The sequence below is a fragment of the Carassius gibelio genome, chromosome B20 (assembly GCF_023724105.1).
Source record: "Carassius gibelio isolate Cgi1373 ecotype wild population from Czech Republic chromosome B20, carGib1.2-hapl.c, whole genome shotgun sequence".
Classification (NCBI taxonomy): Eukaryota; Metazoa; Chordata; class Actinopteri; order Cypriniformes; family Cyprinidae; genus Carassius; species Carassius gibelio.
This window is the reverse complement of record NC_068415.1, coordinates 28674248-28695050: the sequence shown is the minus strand read 5'-3', so window position 1 is coordinate 28695050 and position 20803 is coordinate 28674248. Positions and strand designations below refer to the sequence as shown.

At 40.7% G+C, this 20803-nt stretch overlaps 1 protein-coding gene across 3 annotated transcripts in view; it reads right to left on the bottom strand.

Annotated features, from left to right (window-relative positions):
* Positions 1-20803, bottom strand: part of LOC127983650 (centrosomal protein of 128 kDa) — a 122912-nt gene that overhangs the window by 38398 nt on the left and 63711 nt on the right. For all 3 annotated transcript variants that reach the window (XM_052585859.1, XM_052585860.1, XM_052585861.1), the window contains 2 exons: positions 17917-17976; positions 3749-3941 (listed from right to left, as the gene is read on the bottom strand). In XM_052585859.1, coding sequence (XP_052441819.1) covers positions 3749-3941; positions 17917-17976 — 253 coding nt within the window. The remainder of the gene's footprint in view (positions 1-3748; positions 3942-17916; positions 17977-20803) is intronic.

The window sequence follows — 20803 nt, the reverse complement described above, 5'->3', positions numbered from 1 at the left end:
ACGGCCGTTTGCTGGACAAACCACTGTTTGATTTGCAGTAATTTACAGTAAGAGATATCACAATAATTGATATGAAGAATGGAATATTGACATATTAATAAGTAAATTACAGTGCCCTGTAATGAGTTATTGATGAATGCAATTGAGCTTTTTTTCATAATCAATAAAATTTAGTGTAACTGTCATATGAGATATATATTAATCATATTCCTGATTAATTATTCAAATTCCCTATATATCATTTGAGTTAATTATTATGTACAACCCAGTGCGGCTACAGTGTCAAATGCAGAAATGTTAATCCATGCATTCATGACTCATTATTGTAATGCTTTATTGGGTGGTTGTTCTGCATGCTTAATAAACAAACTACAGCTAGTCCAAAATACAGCAGCAAGAGTTCTTACTAGAACCAGGAAGTATGACCATATTAGCCCAGTCCTGTCAACACTGCACTGGCTCCCTATCAAACATTGTATAGATTTTAAAATATTGCTTTTACATTATAATCCTCTACGTCCGCTTCGTTCTCAAAACTCAGGCAATTTGATAATACCTAGAATATCAAAATCAACTGCAGGCGGCAGATCCTTTTCCTATTTGGCACCTAAACTCTGGAATAACCTACCTAACATTGTTTGGGAGACAGACACACTCTTGCAATTTAAATCTAGATTAAAGACCCATCTCTTTAACCTGTCTTACACACAACATACTAATATGCTTCTAATATCCAAATCCGTTAAAGGATTTTTAGGCTGCACTAATTAGGTAAACCGGAACAGGGAACACTTCCCATAACACCGATGTACTTGCTTCATTATTAGAAGAATGGCATCTACGCTAATATTAGTCTGTTTCTCTCTTATTCCGAGGTCACAGTAGCCACCAGATCCAGTCTGTATCCAGATCAGAGGGTCACTGCAGTCACCCGGATCCAGTACGTATCCAGACCAGATGGTGGATCAGCACCTAGAAAGGACCTCTACATCCCTGAAAGACAGTGGAAACCAGGACAGCTAGAGCCCCAGATACAGATCCCCTGTAAAGACCTTGTCTCAGACGACCACCAGGACAAGACCACAAGAAAAAGATGATTCTTCTGCACAATCTGACTTTGCTGCAGCCTGGAATTGAACTACTAGTTTTGTCTTGTCAGAGGAGAACTATTAATATTAATATATTTAATAAGTTGGCAGCTAGGTGGATAAAAAAAGTAACAAGATTTTATAAGGTATTCATTTGTCTAGCAATATTGTATGTTTTAAATACTACATTATTGCTAGATTTGTATGTATAATGATAGGATGTGAACATTCATGTTTCACATGACTAATATAGAAATATTTGTGATATTGTCAACAGGTAGAACATTATAAAATATACTAAACATTAGTATTAATCAAATGTATTTATCATGATATTACGTATTAGTATTGTGCTCGCATCTAATTTGAAGAAGGGGCTATTTTACAGTACTTTTCAGTTCGTAATATTTAATGCTACAACATCTACGCACTGCACTATTCCAATTTTGCTTAGCTCAATAAACAAAAGAACATCGTTGTAAAATTACATTTCAGAAAATGTCCGGTTGGCTCGTCTGTTAATGTCTTTTCAAATTGGTTGTGTTCTTGCCACGAATGAGCGCTCTGCGTGCTTTACACTTTGTTTTGTTTTGTTCGTCGTCAAACGTGAAGTGAGCTGTGGACATTTTGTCGCTCTTTTAGACAGTAGGGACTTTAAGCAACAGCTGCGAATGGAACGGCTACAGCGACCGGAAGTTTGCCGTCACACCGCTGTAGCCAAGAACGTAAAAGTCACTAAGCAACGGTAAAACAGAACAGCGCAACGCAGCATTAATTCATTTATTGAGATCCAAAAAAATATATAATTTAAAAAAGCAGGAGAAGGATTGCTTTTGGCGTTAAATGACAATCTTTTGTCAGAAGAGGAGTTTTTAATATTGTATGATGTAAATAAGTCTAAAAACATAACATTTATTTACCTAACCTCTCACGTTGTAGCGACTCTGGCAAATCAGCTGTTCTCCCGTAGTAGACCGTTAAATTAGAACGTCACAAAGTAGCAGTTAAATTCGCGCAGGCGCAATACAACGCCAGAATGGCGTTGCCGTTCCACCAGAGGCTGTTGCTTAAAGTCCCTATCACCTCTTCGAATGCCGACTTCCCGGGAGCTCATAAAAACTGAAAACCTTCGCTTCACGTCTCAATAAGTCAGGCTCTGATTGGTTCTCTTCTCTCATGCAGTCTGTTCTGTTTTGCCGGTTCTTTTGCTCATTCCTCGCATCTCTCCCGTCTGCTGATTTGATTTTCGTCACAGTCTATTTTCGTCTCGTCCTTTATTCGTTGACGATAATGTCAATCAATTTAGTCATAGTTTTAGTCTCCATCAGTGCCTTCTATTTTAGTTTTCGTTTCGTTTTCGTCGGCAAAAATATATTCGTGACGAAAATAATGACGAAAATATTTAGTCAACGAAATTAACACTGGTATCAACGGTGTAAAAAAAGGTTCTCAGTAATAATCACGTTTGTCTTGCTTAACCTAAGTACAAATATTCTAAAAAATAAAGTTTAATGTCATACAAAAAATGACACATATGTTATACACAAAGCATCGGCCTGAAGAAATTTCACCTCTATAGAATTGTGACTGCACAAGTGGTGTAGTAATTTAAGAGATGAATACACTGTGAAATTGCATAGGCTACAATATGGCATAACATTTTGAAAGGATAACAACTGAACGTCTATGAAACTTCAATCAATAAAGTATTTTTTTAAAACAATGACATTTAACACTTTGAATAAAATTTTATTGCAAATATATTGCCTATGATTTCATGAAAATGAATATTTTTCAATTAAAGAGGACTTGGAGTGTGTGGGCTGCTTTTGGTGCTTGAATTTGTTCTTGAGATCCGGGTTTAAGAATATGCTAAAAGCAAAAATTTTAAAAGGGTGTCATTTTGCTTCTCTATTTAACAACATTAACTTACAATAAAGTAAAAAATAATTATTAATTTGTTATTTGTATGGTCTAGATGGCCATACGGCATATGCCTGCGAATACAGGACAAACTGTATTTCATTTAGTTTTCATACAGAAAGCGGTAGGACTTTATTTTACAGTCCTGTTCCTCATGTACATACTATGTACTTATTATAGTAATTACAATAACTATGTAATAACTAGGTACTAACCCTGAACCTACCCCTAAACCTAACCCTACCCCATGTAGTTACCTTGTGTTACCAGAACTTTCTTAGATAAATACTATAAGTACATGTTAGTACACGTATTGTAAAATAAAGTGCAACCCAGAAAGCTTCTCTGATTCCAACGTACAACACAAAGTACCTTAAGCAGGAAACACTTAACACAATATGTAAATGCATGTAACTAACGTAAATCAAGTAAGTATAAGCATACACTACAAAGTATAGTATAGTATAGTACAAAGTTAGAGTCATAGGGCTCAAACTCACTACAAAGTGTTGGTGAAATAACACATTAGCGGACCAGAGGGAATAATATGGATTTTTTTTTTTTTCCAGAAAACTTCTTGCACAAAATAATTTCAAGAACTTTCAAGGACCTGTATCTATCATTGTTCATTTTCAAAAACTTTCCATGGCCTTGAAAACTTTTTTTTTTTTTCCAGATTCACAAACTTTCATTGATTTCAAGGACCCATGGGAACCCTGTCTGAGGTGAGTTAGTACCTCTCTTCTCTGACTGGATGTCTTTGAGGAGTCGATCCTGCAGGGTAATGTGGTCCAGGAGGCCCTGCAGTTCAGAGTCCTTGCTTTGCTTCAGTGCTTTCATCTGCTCCTTGTGCTGCTGCAGTGTCCTCCTCAATCTCCTCTCTCTGGACTCCCGCTCACGCACCTCCTCACACAGCCACTGGAGCTTTGTCTGAACACACAAATGACAAAGGGACAATCAGTATAAACATCTGTATCACAATAATACATAAAACTGTTTTAGCCACTTTTCCTCCATAGGACCAAACCGTTCCCAGAATTCCACCCAGCCAGTATGGATATTGTTTAATTTTTCACTGCAGGGTTGGAAACCGAGCTTGTAATACAAATGCATCAGTTGTTGCCTTGGTAATGCAATTATTTTACTTACAGTTAGTGTTGTTAAAAGACGAGGTACTTCGGTACCAAGTCGGTACTTAAAAAATATAAATTTTATGGTACCATATTTTTTTTTAAGAACTGGTGGTACTGAGTACCCGATCAACCCAATTTTTGATGTGCTACCCAAAAAGTGCGCAGATGCATTCTCTTTATAAAAGCACTGAGATGTGGGGACATTAAAATGAGGGAACATCAAACTAAGATCAAATTAAAGAGTTCAAGCATGTAAGTTCCACTGTGTTTCCCATACATTGATTCATTGTGGTGGTCTGCCACAATATCAAAAGTGAAATATATTTTCCAAAAGGCTTTGACTTCGTCGAATAAACAATAGCAATGCACGAGTCAAAGACAAACCCTGGTGTGGGTGTTTTTGTATCACTGTATTTCTGAAGAAAACCAACAGTCTTCAGAAAATTATAAATGTCATTTTCATTTCATCTGTCTTGTAATACTTGAGCAGCGTTTGTGAGCGCAGGCTCAGCACTTATCTGATTACAAAAGCACCTCCTTCTTGCAGAGAATTAATTTTCATATTATATATGCTACCACAAATAGAGTGTGAGTCTGTTCTGTTAAGAATATTATTAAATATTTTAATTGGAATATTGGATTGAAAAGAACGCTGTTATTAGAGCAGTTAAGTGAGTGAGTGACGTGACATACAGCCAAGTATGGTGACCCATACTCGGAATTCATGCTCTGCTTTTGACCCATCCAAAGTGCACACACACACAGCAGTGAACACACACACACCCGGAGCAGGCAGAAACTAGACAATAAACAAGTGACTAATCCTGAATGGCTATGTCACTACACACATTTTACCAGCATTGTATAAATCCGGGCTGAGAGCAGTTTGTAATTGTGCCATACTGAACCAAGTAGGTGGAAATATAACTGTTACCATTCTATACCATTCTTAGAATAATTTGGCCTGATGGTGGAAAAGTGGCTTATGCCAAGTAAAACGTCAAGTGTCTCTGGAACTTCCTTTTGAGATACATAACATCATCATCAGTACAGTATTTGCACTGAAAACTGTTCAGGTCTTTTGGTTTAGTATGCATGTGTACTGAACAAATACAGCACTGTTTTACCAACTGCATGAGTTGAACTTCATTGGGAAATCGCCAGTTGTATATATTGTTATTTTGATAAGAAGCAAAGTCTCACCTTTAAGTTATGTCCAATTTGTCAGGAAATTCAAACAATGCATGTCGTTTTCATGGTTTTTGATGTGGTGTGACAGATCAATGCATAAACACCTCAATCAGTGGCAGCATTGACTGCACAATCTTTTTACTATTAGTATTGATTCGAAATAAACTTGAATGAACATCTCATGCCTCCTCAATAAGTGTTTCAACTGTAGAAAGATGTGAATAAAACAGTGTCTACAACTTGTTAGTTTTCTAGCAAATGAAGTGCAGAGAAGGGCATTTTGCTAAATATTAGATATACTCGTCAGACTTTACTTTCTCTGTTAGTGAAATCTTAATTATTTAATTTGTTTAAATAATACTCCTTTATATGCACCTTCTACAGAGGCACCATCAAAAGCATTCTGACTAGCTGCATCCCTGTGTGGTATGGCGCCTACAACGTTGACCCTATTTATATTTAATATTGAATGAATCTAAAGATATACAAAACAAAATACAAAAATAAAATCAATAAATGATTGTATTGTCACAGCCTTATTCTGAAAAAGCCGACGGGTGACCTGCAAATTTGGCTGAAACGGGTGAAAAATATCCAACTGTGTCAGATACGGGTGCGGGTTGGGTCGGACACGGGAAACACGGGTCTAAACACGGGTTCAAAACAGTCACGTGCAAACGTAAAAATAGGCCTACGTTCCACTTTTTAAAAAAATCACAACCGGGCGAACGGCAGCATGAGTCATTAGTTAACAGACGTAAAAGATCAGCCAGCTGTTTTTTTCCATTGTTTTTGTTTTCCGTATTTATATTTATTACATTTCAAAATTAAATTTTCATTTCAAAAAATTATATCGTGGATACAGCTCAACTAACGCGATCGTTATAAAGGTGTTTAAACAACAATACACTTCCACTTGCATGTATTTTGACAATCAGAATATCAGATATTTCATTCCATAGCTAACACATTTGTGAATATGGGCCTAATCTAGGCTATCGAGTTTTTTTTTTTTTTTTTTTTTTTTTTTAATTGCATCTGAAAATGACTTTGTGCAGCTCATTCACAAGTGTGCTCTGGCACAGCGGAGCCGCCTCTCGTGATGCTCAGCTGTGTACGATTTAAAAATGGTGTGTTAGACTTGAAGCACAACCTCAGACGGTGGTATGATTTGCCCTTTTGTTGTTCTGTTTTCTTTCAGGATCAAAAATACAGCAAATGAAAGCATTTATCTGTATTTCCGACTGATGAGAACTATGCATATACATTCATAAATCAGTCAATTTTGTATTTTATTATGATATATTTTATTCTAATGTGATCAGTGTCTCAAGCACTGATGGATCAAAGAGCACGTATTTCGACATTTGCAGTAAAAACGTGAAATATAAATTCTCAGAAAATGCATTTAATACCAATATATTGAAACGTCTGTTCATATACTCCATTAAAGGAAACTCCATATACTGATACTCCATATCAGTCCACATGCGTTTTATATTTAATATGAGGGAAATAGACATGCTTTCGTGACACAAAAAATCTTTAACTTTTAGGTAGCAAAATATTTTTTTATATTTTTCATATTGTCTGCTATATATTTGCTTCTTATTTATTAAACACGGGCAATTGATTGATAAAACATTGATCAGAATTAAGATAAAATTCATAAAAAACGAATATCTTTTAAAAAGAGTTTTCCATAAAACAAAACTTAATGAAAACGTACTTGGTTACGAACGTAACCTCAGTTACCTGAGATACGGAACGAGTACTGCGTATGGGGAAAAACTCCTTTTTTCCTCGATACTGAAGCCTTTTTTCAATAACACAGTGAAACTGCACTGCCATTGGTTTAATCTGTAAACTTTTTTAAACCAATGACAGCGCTGCGTAGCTGCGCAAGCCTGTGGTGATGCAGTGCGCCAAAGCCCGCCAGAATGGGCGGGGCGAATGGCTATATAAGCAGGCAATCGCCAAAGGGAAATCAGGTCATACGACTGAAGCGACAACACTGAACCCACAGCCTCGTGGCACGACATATAACGCAGTACTCGTTCCGTATCTCAGGGAACCGAGGTTACGTTCGTAACCGAGTACGTTCCCTTTCGATACTTCACTCATACTGCGTATGGGGAACGAATTCAACCGCGCCGTGCCACAGTAGGGAACGACAAGACTTATCTTGAACACCCTGGGGTCCAGAGGATAAGTGAGAGGGCCGGAGCCATCGAACCCTTGACGCTACACTGCTAAGAGGGAGCTAGCTCCCTGGAGGTGGTATGATGACGGAGTCTGCAAGAAGCCGTCGTATCAAACCGAAAGAAACCGAGCATGCAAGGTCGGGATATCCAAGTTATAGAATCTGACAAAAGTGGACGGCGAGGACCAGCCGGCCGCCTCACAGATGTCCTTGATAGAGACACCACTAGACCAGGCCCATGACTCCCATAGGGCTCTTACTCCTATGGGGCACTCAAGGCCCATAGAGGAGTAACATAGAGCGATAGCTTCAACTATCCAACGCGAGAGGCGTTGTTTTGAGACCGAAGACCCCTTGGTGCGGCCACCAAAGCAGACAAAAAGCTGGTCAGATTGCCTGAACGGCTGTGACTGCTCAATGTATATCCTCAAAGCCCTCACTGGGCAGAGTAAATCCAGCTCCCGCTCACCTGACAACGAAGGCAGAGCTGAGAGGGAAATTACCTGTGCTCTGAATGGCGTCGAGAGCACTTTAGGTACGTAGCCATGCTTGGGTTTTAAAATGACCTTAGAGTAATAGGGCCCAAACTCAAGGCATGAAGGGCTCACCGAGAGGGCCTGCAAATCGCCAACACGCTTGACCGATCCTAGAGCAAGTAGCAGAGCGGTTTTGAGCGTTAGGGGCCGAAGGTCAGCTGACCGCAGCGGTTCAAAGGGAGGTACTTTGAGTGCTCTAAGGACCGTGTGAAGGTCCCAAGTGGGAACAGTGAGAGGACGTGGGGGCTTCAACCACCTAGCACCTCTCAAGAAAAGCACAATGAGGCTGTTTCGATCCACTGATTGGCCAGCAATAGGAGCATGAAATGCTGAGATGGCTGCTACGTAAACCTTGAGCATGGAAGGGGTGAGATCCTTTTCTAGACGCTCTTGGAGAAATGACAGTATCGGAGATACATCACACTCAACAGGGTCTTTGTTTTGTGCTAAGCACCAGTCAACAAAGACTGACCATTTCTGGGAATAGAGGCGTCTTGTAGACGGGACTCTTGCCTGAGCAATGGTGTGTAGCACGTCCCCGGGGAGGCTCAGAGGCTCCCATCGAGGGACCATACATGCAGAGCCCAGAGTTCTGGCTGTGGATGCCAGATTGTCCTGTTCGCCTGAGAGAGGAGGTCCCGCCTCAGGGGGATCGGCCATGGGGCTTTCATGGAAAGCCTGAAAAGCTCAGAGGACCAAACTTGGCTCCTCCAGAGTGGGGCCACTAGGAGGACTCTGTGCCCGTCTTCCCTGACTCGTCTGATGACCTGAGGGATCAGAGCGATCGGGGGAAAAGCATAAAGAAGGAGGCTGGGCCAGTTGTGGGCCAGCGCATCTGTTTCCTTTGAAAAATAAGTTGGGCAATGAGTTGCTTCCTGAGGCGAAGAGGTCGACCTCTGCCTTCCCGAAAATCTCCCAGATTTTGAGAACCGTCTGGGGATGGAGCATCCACTCGTCCGAGGGGACATTGCTCCGTGAAAGCATGTCTGCTCTCAGATTCGTCTTGCCAGGTATGTGTGTCGCCTTGAGCGATTGCAACCTGGGTAATGCCCATTCCAAGAGGCGCTTTGCCAGTGCGCAGAGGCGGCTGGACGAAAGGCCGCCTTGTTGATTTATGTAGGACACCACTGTCATGCTGTCCGACTGGACTAGGATGTGGCGCCCTTCCAGGATCGCTTGAAAGGATTGAAGGGCTCGTTCCACTGCCAGCATCTCGAGGCAGTTGATATGGAGATGGCTTTCGTAATACGTTGGCTGGGGAGCAGTGAGCTCTTGGCGAAATTGACCCCGAGTCCTAGGCACTCTAAGTGGCTCAGGAGCACGGATCTGTTGTGGTCTAGCTCGGTTCGTGACTTGGCTAGAAGAAGCCAGTCGTCGAGATAGTTTAGAATGCGGATTCCCATCTGTCTCAGAGGGGAAAGCGCCTCGTTCATGCACTTCGTGAAAGTGCGGGGAGCTAGAGACAGCCCAAAGGGAAGGACTGTATATTGGTAAGCCACACCCTCGAATGCGAATCTCAAGAATCGTCTGTGATGGGGGGGGGGCTATCTGGATGTGAAAGTAAGCATCTTTCAGGTCCAGCGAGAAGAACCAGTCCTCGGGGCAAATCTGCGTGAGGATCTGCTTCAATGTCAACATCCTGAACTTCCGTTTCATGAGGGAGAGGTTCAGGTGCCTGAGGTCTAAGATGGGTCTGAGACCGCCATCTTTCTTGGGGACAAGGAAATAACGGCTGTAGAACCCCGATCCGCTTTCTGAGGGAGGAACTACCTCTATGTCTCCCTTCCTTAACAGCGTCATCACTTCGGTGTGGAGGACCTGAGCGTTGTCCGGCTCTACCAAGGTGGGAATCACCCTTCGCGGGGGTCTTCGGGCGAACTACGGTGAGTAGCCGTGTTTTATTATCCCCAACACCCACTTGGACACTCCGGGGACGCTGATTAGGAGCCTGAACACTGACGAGTGTGGAAGAGGAAAACTGCTCTCTTTTTGAAAATGTGAAATATTTATTGTGTTCGCCATAACCACGGCGCTTTGCGTGGACGCAACAATGGTGGGCCCAGGTCGCATAGCATGCAGGCAAGAGAGCTTCTGGAGTGGTCCGGCCGTGGCGGGACTTTGCCCCTTTCCTCTTTCTTCCCCAACGATCAGGAGGATTTAGAGGGCGTCGGGTTCAGCACAATCCTTTGCCGGGGGCCCTGATGTCTAGGCGGTTTAGCGCGCCTAGTGGGCGCGCTGGATGCTGCTCCTTAGGGGGCGCCGCATGGGGGGTAGAAGGGACAGGTTTGCTCTGGTGCTGAGTTGGCGCACTTGGGGCGACTTGGGGCAGAGGTGGAGCGCTTGGGCAGGAAGTGTCGCATGGCTTGGGACGACTTCTGTCCTGCAGTGAAGCGCTCTGTAAACCCTTCTACGGCTGGCCCGAAGAGACCGGATGGAGAGACTGGGGCATCGAGAAAGGCCACTTTGTCGCTCTCCTTAATGTCTGTTAGGTTGAGCCAGAGGTGGCGCTCCAGCACAATCAGGTTGGCCATGGATCATCCAATGGCCTGGGCCGTGTCTTTCGTGGCACGCAGGGCCAAATCTGTGGTGCTGCGGAGGTCGCGAAAAGCAGGTTCACTAGTGCTAGACTCATCCAGGGAACAGAGAAGCTTTGCCTGGAACACTTGCAATATGGCCATGGTGTGTAGTGCTGAAGCGGCTTGGCCCGCAGAAGTGTAGGCTCTGCCAGCCATTGCAGAGGTCGTCCTGCAGGGCTTGGAAGGAAGGGCTCTCTTGTTTTTCCACCCCACAGCCAGAGGTGGACAGAGGTGAGCAGCCACGGCCTTGTCCAGGGGCAGCAATTGCTCATAGCCCTTCTCCTGAGAGCCATCTACTGAGGTGAGAGCTGCAGAGGAAGTGCGTATGCGGGCCAAGTAGGGGGCGCGCCACAACTTCGTCAGCTCATCATGAACCTCAGGGAAGAACGGGGCAGAACGCTGGCGGGGGGCCTGGCGGCGTCCTGGCAGGTACCACTCGTCCAGCCGCAGGTACCACTCGTCCAGCCTGCTGCGTGTCGGCTCTTTAGGGGGGGCCCACTCCAGATGGAGTTCTTCAACGGCCTTGGAGAGGATGTGGAGAAGCTCCGCATCAATCCCAGCTCTGGCTTCGATGGGCTCCAGTGACGGCAAGTGGGCGGGGTCAGAATCACCGGCCCAGTCCTCCGTTTCAGAAGCCAGTCATTAAAGAAAGCAATCCGCGAGCGCAGAGAGGCGAGACTCATGCTCTCACAAAAGCAGCATGAAGTCTCAGTGAGTGCAGCCTCAGCGTGGGGTTTTCCCAGGCAGAAAACACACTCACCATGGCCGTCGTCATCATGCAGAGGGGCTCTGCATGTGTAACAGCTGTGGCGCGGCATGGCCGCCGCGTTAAAACTTTTAGAGCGGTGAAAACCACTGGAAAAAGCTCTTTTGTGATCGCCGGATGGCGGCAGGAGATCGTTGAGAAGCGGCCGGAATCGGGAAGCGGGCAGCGCGAGATCGGCGCTAAGAGCTGCCGTCTGCGAGAACGAGGTCTCAGCTGGTCTGATGCGGTGCCTCTTCGACGGCGAGAGCTCGTTCCAGGCGAAGGCTTTCAGCAAAGATCCAGCGAAGTGAAGTCGTCGCTGAAGGAGTAAGATCTGATTTCCTCTGGCGATTGCCTGCTTATATAGCCATTCGCCCCGCCCATTCTGGCGGGCTTTGGCGTGCTGCATCGCCACAGGCTCGCGCAGCTCCGCAGCGCTGTCATTAGTTTTAGTTTACAGATTAAACCAATGGCAGTGCAGTTGCACTGCGTTATTGAAAAAAGGATTCAGTATCGAGGAAAAAAGGAGCTTTTCCCCATACGCAGTATGAGTGAAGTATCGAAAGGGAACATGTTTTACCAAAAATAGCGTCGTTACTAGGAAGGGCGCCAGCGCCTCTGCCTCACGAGTGGATGATAGCCCTGAAGACGCCTGGCAATTTTATACCTTCAGTGGTAGTTTACCTTTAGTTAAGTTATACCTTAAGAGTCTTCGTATCGCGTTAAGAGAATGTTATCGGGAAACGCAGCCCAGTTACGTTGCATTTCATGCGTAATGGAGATTCCAAAACACTCTTCTTTGGTCAGAACCATGGATAGCGACTGCGGATAGGTCTGTCCTATGCACCGACTTTTAACAATGCATACAATTTTTTGTGGTCATAATACAGTATTAATTAAAGTAATAACTTTTTTCTTATAACAAAAATAACTGAACATTTAAATACAATAAAACAATACAGAAAAATATATAAATTTAAATGTTTTACACAGATTAAAGTGCAAAAGACCTATAAAGACCAATAGGTATCACTTTACAATAAGACTTCATTAGTAACCTTATTTAAAGCATTAACATTCACAATGAGCAAAAGCTACATTTTCTACAGAATTTATTAATCTTTGTTAAAAAATACAAGTCTTAGCTCTTGCTAGTTCATTAAATAACATAGATGAAGCTTTCAATTTGAACAACGTGTTATTAAATACTTTTTAGAAAGTAGAGCAGCAGCTTTATTTATGGGGTTTCCATTTTCTGCAGTTTAGCTCCATCTGCTGTCAGAGATTGAATGTGCTTTCATTCAGCACATCTCTCACATGTTCCCTCATGTGTTTCTCACTAGGGTTGTGACAATGAGGAAATTTTCCCACTAATCATCATGTGACAACATTGGTAATCTTCCCTCGCTTTCCTTCAATTTTAAATAGCTTGTAAAAGTTTTTTCCATCAGAGTGCACAAAGGTCTTTTAAGCAGCATACAGCGGTGTTGTGTATTTTGAGCAGTTGATGGGAAAAGTATTCTTAAAATTATGCAGCCAAGTGATGATATCTCAGATCATTATTTAGATTTGTGCAAAGTTCATATAGCCAAAATTGTAGATTCTACTTCTTGTTACAAGTATTGTAGAACCATCACTTCTACCACAAAAGACTGCTTTTTAAGTTATCTTCCTGATGTATCCAAATTCCTTAGCATATCCAAAACCTCAGAACAACTTGATGATGTAACAGAAACTATGGACTCTCTCTTTTCTAGCACTTTAAATACAGTTGCTCCTTTACGCTTAAGGAAGGTTAAGGAAAACAGTTTGACACCATGGTATAATGAGCATACTCACACCCTAAAGAGATCAGCCCGAAAAATGGAGCGCAGCTGGAGGAAAACAAAACTTGAGGTATTTCAAATTGCTTGGCGGGAAAGTAACCTATCCTACAGAAAAGCATTAAAAACTGCTAGATCCGATTATGTTTCTTCTCTTTTAGAAGAAAACAAACATAAACCCAGGTATTTATTCAATACAGTGGCTAAATAAACAAAAAATAAAGCCTCAACAAGTGTTGACATTTCCCAACACCACAGCAGTAATGACTTTATGAATTACTGTACTTCTAAAATCGATACTATTAGAGATAAAATTGCAACCATTCAGCCGTCAGTTACAGTATCGCATCAGACAGTGCATTATAGACCCCCTGAGGAACAGTTCCTCTCATTCTCTACTATAGGAGAGGAAGAATTGTATAAACTTGTTGAATCATCTAAACAAACATGTATGTTAGACCCTATACCATCTAAGCTCCTAAAAAAGGTGCTTCCAGAAGTCATAGATCCTCTTCTGACTATTATTAATTCCTCATTGTCATTAGGATATGTCCCCAAAACTTTCAAACTGGCTGCTATTAAGCCTCTCATAAAAAAAAAAAAAACACAACTTGACCCCAAAGAACTAGTTAATTATAGACCAATCTCGAATCTCCCTTTTCTGTCTGTTACTAGAAAAGGTGGTATCTTCACAATTATATTCCTTCTTAGAGAAAAATGGTATACAGTATGTGAGGATTTCCAGTCAGGGTTTAGACCGTATCATAGTACTGAGACTGCTCTCCTTAGAGTTACAAATGATCTGTTCTTATCATCTGATCGTGGTTTTAGCTCTCTTTTAGTTTATCTCTCTTTAGTCTTTTGCATAGACTTGAACACTTTGTTGGCATTAATGGAAGTGCATTAGCATGGTTTAAATCATACTTATATGACCACCATCAGTTCGTAGCACTGAATGAAGATGTATAATATCGATCACAAGTGCAGTATGGAGTACCTCAAGGCTCCGTACTAGGGCCACTACTCTTCACGCTTTATATGTTACCGTTGGGAGATATCATCAGGAAACAGGTGTTAGCTTTCACTGTTATGCTGATGATAGTCAGCTTTATATTTCTTCGCGGCCCGGTGAAACACACCAATTTGAAAAACGAATGGAATGCATAGTCGATATAAAAAACTGGATGACGAGTAATTTCCTACTGCTAAATTCTGAAAAAACAGAAGTGTTAATTATAGGACCTAAAAACTCTGCTTATAATAACCTAGAACACTGTCTAAGACTTGATGGATGCTCTGTTAATTCTTCGTAATCAGTTAGGATGTGCTATTGGGAGGCAGACACACTCTTGCAGTTTAAATCTAGATTAAAGACCCATCTCTTTAACCTGGCTTACACATAACATACTAATATGCTTTTAATATCCAAATTCGTTAAAGAATTTTTAGGCTGCAGTAATTACTTAAACCGGAACCGGGAACACTTCCCATAACACCCTTTGTACTTGCTACATCATTAGAAGAATAGCATCTACGCTAATATTTGTCTGTTTCTCTCTTATTCCAAGGTCATATATTCACCTTATTCCGCCCCGCCCACTTTTAATACTTCGCATTTCCGCATTTTATCATCCGACTTCCGCTAAACCGATACGGCACGGTTACTAGTATAGTAGTTGTACGATTGTTTATAGCTAGCTGTAACTGTGGCGAAATTTATTTTTTCGTCTTTTTAAAATTGAACGTGCAAACAGCCAGTCGAGCAGTCTAACCTCTCAGCATGGTGCTGGTTAGTTTTGTGTGTGTGTGATGTTAACATACACGAAGTTTTAAATGTTTAAAAGTATATTAAAGTGTTTGATGACCATCATCAGACTAAGTATTTTGTTTAATAATTTCCTTACAGTGGAGTAAGGTAAGTGAACGTTTATCAATTACACATTAGAAAAGGAGGAGGCTGGATTTTCGAAGTGAAAAACGCTGTATTTCCAGGTATGCACAATGATTAGGCAGATTTTATTTTACAAATAAAACAAGCCAAAAAATATTATATATCACTTATAAAAGATTAAATGCACAATTAATAGTTAAGATTGGTGTGGTTTGGAATTGGTAAAATTTTACCAAAAAATATGAATAAGAAAATCAACTTGCCTCTTAATTCTGCACAGTGTATATGCAAAAGGTAAGGTAAAGGTAAGATTTGGTAGGTGTACATTAAGTCTAATCAATGAATAATGTAGGTAAATGTCAGGTGTAATCATAATAATGAATGATTCTGAAATAAGAGAACTGTGAAAGCTTTGAAATGTATTTTAGGTTTGTCATGTTCTGTACAGGGCTGAGGACCTGTAAACTGCTCATCTGGGATCCATCACAGCAAGTTACATGTGCCACACAATCAGCAATTCTGTGCCAAGACTGTAGCTAGACTAAAAACCTTTTATTTTAAGTGTATGCTTCCTCGTGTCAGATGAGTTTCAGGCAGGCGACCTGCTGCTTTCCACAAGATACTTGCAGCTTTGTAAGTAGCAGGAATGAGAATAATTAGGTTAAGGATAGGATATTAGGTAATTGGGATGTGATGTAGAGGATGTGGGTGAAGACTAACTATATGAAATAAGTTGTTTTAAATCAGTTGTGTTAAACAAGAGACAGACTGTGATTTGTTTTTTAGAACATGGATAATTTAATATAAGTTGTATAAAATCATTTGTGATTTGTTGATCAGTGTTTGTTGTTTTCAGGAAGCAAGAGACACCTCCTACTGACCATCCTGTAAAAACTTAACCATTTAATTTCCATATTTAATAAACTAAGATGGAATCAACTTGCAAACTTGACATGACTTATTCCTTCAAATCAGAGATTAAAGATAAAATTAAGATAAATAAAAACTATTTTCAGCAGGTAATGTCAGGTGACATTGTAAAGGTTCATAGATATTTTTATTACAGCAGGTAACTTCTGGTGACTTTCAGTTACATCAGGGGCATGTGGATCTCATCACCCTCACAGTTGTCCACTGCATCACTGGCGGTCATCGATACATCTGTGGAAATAAATAAACATTTTTAAATGAGTACTTACAATATATATCATGAGTATTAATATATGATGCGAGCCAAACTTAGAACTGTGTGTGTGTGTGAGAGAGAGAAAGAGAGAGAGATGCATTAGAAACAAAACAGTATACACACTGTTAACTGTAGTGTTCAAACGTAGGTCAGTATCTGAATGAGAAATGTAGCTAGCTGGCCTGCTATCACCTGCAATCTCTGTAGCAGGAATAATGTGAGCTATTGTAATGTACTATAATACCTTGTACTACCGTAAATATTAAATAAATAGGTGGACAATAGTAATCATGGAAAATTCGTTGTACTTCGTTAACTGCTTGTTACTGATCTTATATGTATTCATAGAACGGACTTCATACGTCTAACGTTAGGGGAGCAAACACATAGCTAGTTAAGGTTAGCTTACCCGAATCTGACAATCTTTTCATCCCCGGCGTGACCTCTTTAACTGCACATCGTAGTCGAGCCATTTCTCGCGTTAATGGTGTTCGTCAGTCGCATTCCCGTCCATGAAATGGTACGAACACACATAAGAGCGCTTGGTGGCCGCTTCAAATTTAGCGCCTTCATCCATTTCCTCAGGTGCTTCTCTTCTTTAGGTGGTGGGTATAAATTGTAAAGTGCACCACAACACTCCGACCGCTTCACAGTGTGTTCGCTACATCGTTGGTGCAATTGTTTTTTTAAATACAATTGTTATGCAGCTCCTAACTGAGCATTTGCGTTCTGTTATCTAGCCATTAGCTTAGGTACGTTACGTCCGGTCCCTCAGCCGGAAGTAAGATGACAAAACGAGCGCAATGGCGGCACCGTTGTTGCCATGGAAAATGAGGTGAATAGATCAGAGGGTCACTGCAGTCACCCGGATCCAGTACGTATCCAGACCAGATGGTGGATCAGCACCTAGAAAGGACCTCTACTGCCCTGAAAGACAGCAGAGACCAGGACAACTAGAGCCCCAGATACAGATCCCCGGTAAAGACCCTGTCTCAGAGAACCACCAGGACAAGACCACAGGAAACAGATGATTCTTCTGCACAATCTGACTTTGCTGCAGTCTGGAATTTAACTACTGGTTTCGTCTGGTCAGAGGAGAACTGGACCCCAAACTGAGCCTGGTTTCTCCCAAGGATTTTCTTCATTCTGTCACCGATGGAGTTTCGGTTCCTTGCCGCTGTCGCCTCTGGCTTGCTTAGTTGGGGTCATTTCATCTACAGCGATATCGTTAACTTGATTGCAAATAAATGCACAGACACTATTTAACTGAACAGAGATGACATCACTGTATTCAATGATGAACTGCCTTTAACTATCATTCTGCATTATTGACACACTGTTTTCCTAATAAATGTTGTTCAGTTGATTTGACGCAATGTATTTTGTTTAAAGCGCTATATAAATAAAGGTGACTTGACTTGACAAATCGCATTACAGAATACCGTCTAGTGTCTAGTGTTAACATTCACATTTTGGAAATAAAACCTGATAAAACATGACATTAAGTTCCTGAGAGCTGGAGAATGTTTCCATCAGTCAGAGACAGTAAAGAACAACAGCTGTTAAGATGCATGATATCAGCCAGAGAACTGATTATTAAGAGCTGAGCTCAACAATATACCTTAACTTCAGCAAGCCAGCGATGGGAATCTTTCTGCAGTCTTGGAGTCAGGGTAATGGCCTACAACATCGAAAACACACAAGGATTAAAGCTGTTTTGCAATACAAATTATGCATATATATATATATATATATATATATATATATATATATATATATATATATATATATATATATATATATATATATATATATATATATAAAACTCTTGTATAATGACACTGTGTAAGATGTAATAACCTTTCTGCAGGGGTTAAGAAGGAAAAATATTCTGAATCTTTCAGGAGGAACTTCCTCTGATCTATTTTTTTTTTCTTTATTTATTTTTTCAAGACAGCCTACTGGAAGAAAGTAAATCTCAGAACCCCCTCCACACAGATGAATCACTTTGCAAAACAAAAATTTACAAATGTCTCATTTAGAGCTATGTTGTACACCTCGAGAAAAAGTGATCACATGAGGAGGGTCTGTCTGGATTGTGCACACCTGACAGTGCGTCACAGACAACAATATTTAAACACCGCCATGCCGGTTTAGACTGCTGACACAAATGCATGATGGGGAGGAAGACCATTTTGTCACTTTTTTTCTTAAATCAAAGGGGGCTGCCAGTAGCAGATAACAAGGTGTGAAGTATGCAGAAGAACATTAAAGACTGGAATATAACATGCATGTTGACAGCTTGAGCTGAGAGAAAAGAAAATTTACGGTTGCACTTTATTTTACAGTACGTGTACTAACATGTACTTATAGTGTATTTACAATGTATTTATCTAAGAAGGTTCTGGTACCACGAGGTAACTACATGGGGTAGGGTTAGGTTTAGGGGTAGGTTCAGGGTTAGTACCTAGTTATTACATAGTTATTGTTATTACTATAATAAGTACATAGTATGTACATGAGGAACAGGACTGTAAAATAAAGTGCTACCAAATTTACTTTAAAAGCCCAGAGAAACAAGTATAGACAACCTGCAAAAAGCAGGGAGTGACTTCACAGTTTGGAGATTAGAAGACTTCTGTTCATTTGAGAGGAACACTTGGCACTATCAGAATTCTTCTTTACTACAAAATTTTTCTATGTAGCAAGGCAGTGTTAAGTCCACCTTGTCGAGTCCTAGTTTTTAACCAACTGAGTGTGAGGAGATGAGAGAACAAAACTGTAACTCCAATAAACTGGTGCTAAATATCACTAAGAAAAAAGGTAATTTGCTGCCGTACGAGAAACCACTGTGGGTACAATCTTTGTATACATGTATAATGAATAACATTACATAAATTACAAACGTGGTCATGTTACCTTAATTTCAGAGGCACATATCTGCTGTTTGGGAAAAAAGCTCTGTTCTGGTATGTAATTATACCTAACCACTTTGACAACAGACTTTGGCTCAAGCATTTCAGATGCCACGCACTGAGGTCAGTCTGCTGATTAGTCCAGTTATGCTGTACCATCACCCAGTCACATGACTTTTTGTGATGCGCAGCGCAACCAGGAATTTATTCAGTAAATAAAGTCAGGTCCAGAAGTATTCAGACACTGAGTTTTTGTGCTTTTGCCCTTATACACCACTACAATGGATTTGAAATTGATCAAAATGTGACATTTATCATTTAGTTAAAGCCATTTTAAGTAAAGTACCTCCATTTGAAGGGGCTCAATAGTATTTGGAAAAAGTAACATAACTGTAAATATAAGCACAATTTTAATACTTGGATGAAAATCCTTTGCAGTCACTGAAAGACAGTCTGGAGCCCATGGACATTTCCAAATTCTGAGTTTCCTCCCTGGAGATGCTTTGCCAGGTCTTTACTGCAGCCACCTTTAGTTGCTGCTTGTTTGTGGGTCTTTTTGTCTTCAGTAACTTATTTTTATTTTTTTAATAGGTTCATTTTCCAACTCTTCTAAAGTTCAACGGTTGGGTTTTACCGTTTTTGAAGAGAGTATAGCTTTAAAGACCTCAGAATTATTCCTGCTAATTCTGTTAGCAGTAACATTAACAATTAAACACTAGTTAGCCCGTTTCCATCGGCCACCAGGTTTGACACATAATGTGGTGTGCTTTGGATTATAAGCTGTTCCTGTCTTTTACCATACTTTTCTCTTCCCATCAGTTAATCTTGGTTTCATCAGTCCAAATAATCTTAATCCAGAACATGAGAGGTTTTTAGAAGGTTTCAGGCAAAGTCTAATCTTGCTTTATTGATGTTATTGAGCTCACCAGTGCTTGCTTTCTTCTTGTAGCCAATCGTTGATCTGACCACACCTATCTCCTTGAACTTTATATTGCAGCACCAGTCAGAAAGCTTCCAAATGCCAATTTATGATACCTCAACTTCAGACCTTTTATCTGCTTAATTTGTCTTGAAGTAATGAGGGAATGGACTGAACCTGGTCAATTAACGTCTTCTAGTCAACTGTCTAAATACTACGTATTGAGACCCTGAAAATGCGGGTACGGTACTTTGATTAAAATGGCTAACTCCTAAATGGTAAATGTAATATTTTTAAATTACATCTTGATTGTTTTATTTAAAATCCATTGTAGTGGTGTATAAAAGCAAAAGCACAAAAACTCAGTCAGTGCCCAAATACTTACGGACTTTATATTTCTATAATAGTTTATGCGCATGTTTTCTTATAGCATAAAAGATTTATCTGCCTGAATTCAGCAAAATATATAGTCATCTCTACTATTGTCTCTCAGTCCCTCCCAGTTACACATTCAGCTAGGGCTGGACGATTAATCGAAAAGTAATCGAAACCGAAATGTTGGTTATTTTGGTTATTTCCTGTTAACACTTCCCCCTTAAAAGCATGTGCAGCCACATGATTCTGCCAGTCAGTGGCATAAAAGCAAAACACGGAGGTGAACGCCGGTTCAACAC